The sequence below is a fragment of the Limulus polyphemus genome, unplaced genomic scaffold (genome assembly GCF_000517525.1).
Source record: "Limulus polyphemus unplaced genomic scaffold, Limulus_polyphemus-2.1.2 Scaffold3324, whole genome shotgun sequence".
NCBI classification, from domain to species: domain Eukaryota; kingdom Metazoa; phylum Arthropoda; class Merostomata; order Xiphosura; family Limulidae; genus Limulus; species Limulus polyphemus.
In genome coordinates this window covers 101,041-109,413 of record NW_013668934.1, presented here as the reverse complement: position 1 = coordinate 109,413, position 8,373 = coordinate 101,041, and the positions used below count along the sequence as shown (strand labels likewise).

Below are 8,373 nucleotides of genomic sequence, written 5' to 3'. Positions count from 1 at the left end.
TTCTACCTATTCTAGCAGCTTCCCATTTTGAACTCAGAGTATCATATTTTTTATTAGTGTTGTTAACCTAAATGTGCTCTTTTATGAAGAGTTAATAAATGATTAAAGAAGGGTATTCTATGTAAGAAACTTAAATAAACTTGTTGTATTGTGTTGAATATCAGTTTCTTTAGCCTAACTGTAAATCTCTTCGAGTTAGCGACTTGTGAGCTCCACTCGCCACTGCAATCCTCAACTAAATAAATTTGGTGTAATCGGCAGTACAGTCAAAGCTCAAACAACTAGCCGTAAGGGCGCTGTCCATTGCACGACAATTTAAGTTGCATATACTTAAATGACACTCTAGCTGAAACCTAGACTTAATATCTGTTACAAGAACATCCTTTGCAATGATTGGATATGTATGTAACTGTATTCGTTTTATCCACATCACCTGATACTTAAGCCATAATTATTAGTTGATTTATAAACTGGCTGACCATATTTTCAGTTTTCATTTTTAAAATCTGTTGACCTAAAAATTAAGTGTTCAAAAAATAAAAGGAATAAATAAATTTTAAGGCAAAATCTTACATTTCACAGCAGTCTGTTTTATTATAAATGTCAGAATTTTGGTACAATTCTGAAAAAGTATTGACCTTGAGATATATTTGGAATATTATAGATCTGTTAACAAACATCATTCAATACAAGTATGATAAAAAAGAAAACTGATATCGTTAATAAATAGTTATTCTTGTATCTTTAATTAATACAGACAAAATATGGATGCATAAAATAAACACTATCTTTAAAATTACTGGAAAGGAACTAAGCATACAATGGAAAATTTTCCGCTCATATGGAAAAATATGATACTCTGAGTTCAAAATGGGAAGCTGCTAGAATAGGTAGAAGAAGATTTTAGGGACTAGGGAAGTACAGTCCGAAGTGGAGTAAAATTACTGGAAAGGAACTAAGCATACAATGGAAAATTTTCCACTCATATGGACCTATAGCTCATACATAACATCTAAACAGTGGTTGAATTATACAATGGCATGAGTTTATGTTGGGATGGGACATAGGTGCTCAAAGGGGTAAACAGTGGTTGAATTATACAATAGCAAGTTTACGTTGGGATGGGACATAGGTGCTCAAAGGGGTAAACAATGGTTGAATTATACAATGGCATGAGTTCATGTTGGGATGGGACATAGGTGCTCAAAGGGGTAAATAGTGGTTGAATTACAATGGCATGAGTTTATGTTGGGATGGGACATAGTTGTTCAGATAGGGGGGGGTGAACAGTGATGGAATTATAAGGTGACATCAGTCTGTGTTGGGACAGGATAATGTTGATTGTTCTTGTACATAATGCACAGATTAGCAGCTAATGTCATGTTTTTGCTTTATTTAGTTTTGGTGCACTGCATAGGACAGAAGTAAAGTGTAGTTGCATGTTGTAGATGTTTTCTTTGTTTTTCCAACATCTTTTGATTTGAACACTATGTTTAAACCTCTTCCAACTGGAACATATCTCCTGGTTAAGAAAGTATTATCAGCAATTTTCCTTACAAAACAATGGGAATAGGTCCCTTAAAGGATGTTGATGGTAAAGGTATTGTTGAAGAGTAGGAGATGTCTAAGCTTTTAAATTTTCTATTGTTTTTATAAGAGAGAATATTGTCTATATACCTAACACTGAGCATTCTATGGGAAATATTGGAATTGTCTTGAATCCTGCAGATTTCTTGGTGGTAAATAGGAAGATTAAAAGACTTGCAGACCTTTAAATTTGAATTAATCATGGTTAATTATATATTCTATTATGGGTTGTTGTTTTTTCTTACATGTGACCTACATATCTATAGGCAATGAACCCTAACCTGGTCCTTACTCTGAGGTTACAAGTTCAAGTATTATTACATCAGCTTTAATAGGTATTGATTGCAAGTTGTCATACATGAGTTTAGTTGTTGAGTATCTTGATCTTTCACTAGTAATTTCTTATTTTTAGCTGCAGCTCATAGAATGGCTGAGTTTTTTTTTTCAAGTACAAACTTTTGGCTCATAGCTCCATCTCTTGATCAATTTCAGATCTAATTACAGCTGTGGCTATTGAAGATTCCCACTTATTTATTATGATGTGTTTATTTTTTACTGTTTGTATGTTGTTACAATTATAAGTTTCTCATACTTATAGTTTTTCTTTTCCCCATTTTAGATGAACTGGTTCATCAGAAGGAAAGATACAAGGCCATCTCGCATGAACTGGACCAGACTTTTACAGAGCTTACTGGCTACTGAACATCCTTCTTGCTTTACTGCCTTTGTATCTATATACATATATATATATATAATTATAATTTTTTTTTTAAATATTAATTTTACACGTCACTGTATAAAGATTGAATGAATCATGTAAGTGAATTGCTTTAGATTCACACTAATCTATTGTCTAATCGTGGTTTTGATTTTAGGTAAAAATCTGTGAAATGAAGTTGCAGGATTAAGTAAGATATTGAAAGAATAATAATGACAAGATATCTGTCAATATCATTGTCAAATAAATCTGCAAACTTTGGATATGCAAAGTTCTATAGTTGCTTTTTATTTCTAAGAAGAATAAATTTGTTTGTATTTTTTTTTGTTTGCAAAAACATCCTTTGTCACTGGTTTCTTAGTTTTAAATATAGATTAATGATTGTTCTTAGAAGGGTAAGTAAAATAATAACATTTGAACAAATGAGCAACTTTTAATGTATTTTTAATTCTCCTTAAGTGTAAGGACTAGAAAAAGAAAAGTTAAAAGGATGATTTTTACCAATAAAGTTTACCAGTAACGTATGAAAAACTACTGAATTGTTTATAGTGTGTGTTTAAACTGCTTGTTCTAAGAGAAGTACAGTAAGTGTTTTGAACATACTGTGAAAAATTGTTTGTTTGAGGTTAATTTAATAAAATCAGAACTGTCTAAACTTCTACTTTAAAGTATGTGTGTGTCTGTACACATACATTCATCTTTATTACGTTTATACCCGAGTAATGATGAAAGTTAAATCGTGTTCAAAGAGAAACGTAGGATAGGTTTTTGTCTAGATTTATACAGATTCCTTCAAAATGGGTGCAAGTTTGTATTTATTAAACCAAATTTCAGTGAACTCGTTGATACCATAAAAGTAACAAAATTTTTCTATTTTGATTTGAGAACTTTCCAAAATTTAAAAGGTACACAAAGCCAGTAAGTTTTAATATTTTTTTTGGGGTCTATCATCCAAGGCAACATCCTTCACATTAACATAAGGAGAATTTCGGAACTTATTATTTATTCTCAGTCTGATTATTCATTCTTTTAACCATTTTAATAGTTTTGCCTTTTATATTTTCTATTTATTTATTTATTTGTCATTTGGGGAAGGGGAGGAGACATCTTGATAAAGCTTTCCACCATGCTACATAAAATTTAACTTCCTTCCCTGCTATTACACACACACACACTTGTAAGCTTTGATAAATGTTAATTTCGTAAACGTTGATGTTATTCAATGTTTCACTAGATGTTTATCACCTAATTTCAGGTGCACACCTAGACAAAGGAATACCAAAGTAGTTTCTGTCATCTCACTTGAATACTAGTGGAAGAAAACTTGGGTTTTTCTTATGAATAATGTGTTTTATTGCAAAAATAAGTTTACATTTTTCATGTTGATATGCAATAAATAAAATATTAGTGAAAATTAAGTTGTAGTATTTGATTTTGAAACAACGAAAAGAAAGTATTCTTCGTCTGTAAAAAAATCATTCTCTTACAACACGTATCTTTTAAAAAAAATAACATCTTACTAAACTACTACAGGTTCCATGTCTGTATATGGAAGTGGATAGATGGGAACACTATTCTTTTTTAAAGTTATGTACAAGATTAAAAGCACATGTTCAGTTTAATCAAGATGTCAAGTAACAACTTTATCTCCCACATGAATTAAAATTGTTGAAACTCGAGATATAAAATATTTTACACTTTCTGTTGTCTTGGATGAAGTAAGTTTTACACTTCATTGTTTAAGATGACAGCATAAGTTGACGAAAGGAAGATGGATTGTGTGTATATATATACACACACGTACACTTGAAGATGTTTAAATATTAAATCAGTTAAATCACTAGTTTCACCTAACGTGGAAGTATAATATATAAACTGGTATGGTGCAGTACAATGCTTTCTTGGTTTAGACATTGTGATGTAGTAGTATGCAGTTTGTGAAAAATCTTTAAAAGTAATATACTATATAACCATGCTTCACTGTGGTTTTAGTTGTGAGGAGAGTACTCCTGAATATACTGTACAGTTAAAATGATGAACCTACTGTAGGAAAAACAAGCATATTTGGTCACCCTATCTCAAAAGTAGAGCACCCACATCTCACCGAAGGATGGATTGCAGAAATAAGTTCTCTAATGATTATACTGTTCCCACAACTGTGATTCTCCCAACTGTATATACCACATGGACTAATACAGTTACCACAACTGTGATTCTCCCAACTGTATATACCACATGGACTAATACAGTTACCACAACTGTGATTCTCACAGCTGTATATACCATATGGACCAAGACAGTTACCACAACTGTGATTCTCACAGCTGTATATACCACATGGACCAAGACAGTTACCACAACTGTGATTCTCACAGCTGTATATACCACATGGACCAAGACAGTTACCACAACTGTGATTCTCACAGCTGTATATACCACGTAGACCAAGACAGTTACCACAACTGTGATTCTCCCAACTGTATATACCACATGGACCAATACAGTTACCACAACTGCGATTCTCACAACTGTATATACCACATGGACCTATTATCTGTCGTAGATAACACTATGGGGTAATCTTCCATAGGAAGACTGGAATTATCAGTTATTAGTGTACTTAAATAAAATGTTTTGAGCTACCTCCAACAGAAGAGTGCGGAGGATCTCTAGTAGGAACGTGGAGAACTTCCCATATTTAACCTGCCAAGAAATGCTCCACCAGACAGTAGGTTCTTTGGCATGTAGGCACTTTCATCAACCTAAAATGAATTAAACACATTACACAGAGAGATTATTAGTAATAATTTCTGAGTGAAAGTAAATATGATTATATAATCCGTTATATTCAGTGTTGAGGCTCTTTGCTCAATAGCAGCACTCTGTAGCCAAGCTGGGATATGGTAGTGGTTGAGACATTAGATGTATCGGTAAATTGCTTCACAGAAACTATTACTTAACCAGCTTAGAATTCATATTGAAAATAATTTACAAAAAAAAAAGATCTAAAAATCCATCTTCCACAGCAAAGATATATCGGTAACAGTGGGATTCAGTAATCGAAAATATTTTGTTTTTAAAATTTTGCACTAAGCTGCTCAAGGACTACCTGCACTAACCCTAATTTACATGAAAGGTAGCTGGTCAACACCACCTGCTGCCAATTCTTGGGCTAATCTTTTACCGATGAAAAGTGAGATTGACCATCACATATATTGCCCACACAACTGAAAGGGGAAGCATGTTTGAAATTGTGAGTGGAACACCCTAACCACCAACATTTAGTGTGGAACACAAAAATGCAGAGACCCTAAGGAACAAATTTTCATTATATGTAGTATTTTGTAATTATTTAACTAGACATCTAAGCCTTAAGAAAGTGCAGGAATTATTACTCATTTATCTATTGATCAATTAAAAACATGTCTGAAAAGAAGGGACCATTAAAGCAACAGCACAAACCACCTTACTTCTTAAACTGTAATCTTAGCGTTTATTTAACAGGTAAAGAAAGTTTTGGTTTGGGAGTTTCAGCTAGATAATAACTTCAACTTGTTTAGCTGATACTATTAATGCACGAGTACCAGCTGAACAAACACTAAAAGATGTAGCATGGTTTCTTTTTATGTAATATGAAATAAACATCACTTTAGTGTACTTCCTATTTTAGCTAATAATTTTAACCTTAGTTAACAGATTTTACAATGTCTTTATCCCAAGTATTAGCTGAATTCTAACAATTCCATAGAAACTACTTAATAATGGATTAAACACACAATTGAGTTGACACTGCTACATGTCATAGCAAAAATTATATAGATGATTAGGTGCTCCATACTGCAGTAAGTGGTTTTGGAAGTACAGTAACATTTAATTCTTTAATTTGAAAATGTTTTGTTAGATAAATTGACTTGTTAGCAAGAGGTTTATGGATGCTAGGAACATCTTTTATTTAACTGAAAACCCTAAACATTATATAAAAAAAGTTAATGGGTTTAGCTTAGCTACTTTTAGGATAATTCATACATTTTTTTAAATTTGTATGTAATGGCCAAGATAGGGTGGTTTATTCTTGCTGAACACACACATATTAGGTTAAACGTCCTGAAACTTTGTTGTTTTTTAACCAGACCCATGGCATTAACACAAAACTAGTAAAGTTCCGTCTGATATAATCAAAACTCTCATTTCCAAATATCAAACTAGGTATACTACTTCTGATTCATTTAACATACACAAATAAATAAAGTTTCATATTAAAATATATTACTAATGTATTTTCATTAGTGAATTTTATTTGATACTGTTTAGAAACAGCTTTTCAAAAGGTATGGTTTGACTCCATTATCATAAACTGAACTTTTGCATACTATGTAGATGCTTTAACACATACAAGTTTCCCCCACTGGTTATGCCTCAAACAGTTAGTGTGGGATTTACATTCCATATACAGTATTTCTGTTGGCAATAAAGAAATTTTTAATACCATTAAAGCCAAAATGCATTTTTGCAAAAATTTCCACCACAAAAACAAGACATTAAAATTCTTAATCAGATTACAAGACTAAACATTTCCTACATTTTTTCTAACATCCTTTACAGATACACTGGTATTACTGCATGACCCGTTATAATTTTTTCTGTTGTAGAATGAAAAGTTCCCCTTGTCACATATTGAAAATGCTATATTAATTCTGTATAAGTTAAATTATTTAACTTTCATCATTCTTGGAATTCTGGTGGTTGCTCTAATATTTCATCTTCGTCGTCTTCTAACACTTCAACCTGTTAGAACAGGAAAACGTGGTTAAATAATATTTCAATTCTTGATTAAATCTAACAGAATAAATACAACATTCAAGCTGAAACATATCAATTTTAGTATAAAAAAAAACAAATAAACATTGAAAGTCACATAAAATGAGGAGATAAAACTAAAAGGTACAACTAACAACTTCAGAAGTCCACATTAAATTGTACTAGCTTTAAACGTGACTGAAGCAATTGGATATTTTTGAGGGAATTTTACCATTGCTTCAATATTTTTAGCATTTTAAAGAGTTTAAGAAAGAAGTTATAATGATTTTCTGAGTGAACATATACAAGAAGAAATTGTGTAAGTAAAAGATGCCTGTATTAAGATCAAGAGCTAGAAAAGTACAGCTAGCTGGTTAAGTGGTATTGAGAATTAGGAGTTAAGAGTTATAAAAAATGAAGCTACAACAGAGACGTTGAGAAAAACGTTAGCCATAAGTTTGATGGTGATAGGTTACAGAAGCCAAGTTAGTAGTACAGTAAAAGGCTACTAAAAAAGTTTATGACAACATCTCAAATCGGCACTTTGATGCGAGATCTATTACTCCAGACCAGGGTAATATTACAAGTAAAAAGGCAACCAGAGCATTCACCATCACAGTAACCAATTACTTGAGAGCTTTGATTCTTGTCTTGTATTAGCCCGGAGAGTTGTACAGATTGACCAATAAAGTGTTAGAACTACTTGGGGATAGTTAGGAATACTATTTAGAAGGTAGAAAAATACAAAGAAAATATATTTTAAAAACTCGTGTCTGGAGCTAAAAATCAGAGGAAGAATTGAGATTTTCCCCAGAGTTACTGATAATCCAGAAGCTATGAAAGTTTCCCAGATCAACTATGTTGTAAGTAATGAAACTATTTCTCTCTTAGTCAATTAATGTGAATTGGATAGATTATAAAGAAGCATATAAAACCTAAAAAACTTCCCCTTTGAGCACCTATGTCCCATCCCAACATAAACTCATGCCATTGTATAATTCAACCACTGTTTACCCCTTTGAGCACCTATGTCCCATCCTAACATAAACTCATGCCATTGTATAATTCAACCACTGTTTACCCCTTTGAGCACCTATGTCCCATCCCAACATAAACTCATGCCATTGTGTAATTCAACCACTGTTTACCCCCTTTGAGCACCTACGTACCATCCCAACATAAACTCATGCCATTGTGTAATTCAACCACTGTTTACCCCCTTTGAGCACCTACGTACCATCCCAACATAAACTCATGCCATTGTGTAATTC

At 32.4% G+C, this 8,373-nt stretch overlaps 1 protein-coding gene and 1 long non-coding RNA gene across 6 annotated transcripts in view; one reads left to right on the top strand and one right to left on the bottom strand.

The window, feature by feature from the left end:
- Window positions 1-2,966, top strand: part of LOC106469147 (tropomyosin-like) — an 18,567-nt gene extending 15,601 nt beyond the window's left edge. For 3 of the 5 annotated variants that reach the window (XM_013929612.2, XM_013929611.2, XM_013929610.2), the window contains one exon: window positions 2,207-2,966. In XM_013929612.2, coding sequence (XP_013785066.1) covers window positions 2,207-2,289 — 83 coding nt within the window. In that variant the 3' untranslated portion in view covers window positions 2,290-2,966. The remainder of the gene's footprint in view (window positions 1-2,206) is intronic. The other 2 variants (XM_013929609.2, XM_022397576.1) reach the window with 2 other exon arrangements.
- A 375-nt stretch (window positions 2,967-3,341) lies between these two features.
- Window positions 3,342-8,373, bottom strand: part of LOC111088208 — a 7,289-nt gene continuing 2,257 nt past the window's right edge. The window contains exon 2 of the long non-coding RNA XR_002612811.1: window positions 3,342-7,090. This is a non-coding gene — a long non-coding RNA (uncharacterized LOC111088208). The remainder of the gene's footprint in view (window positions 7,091-8,373) is intronic.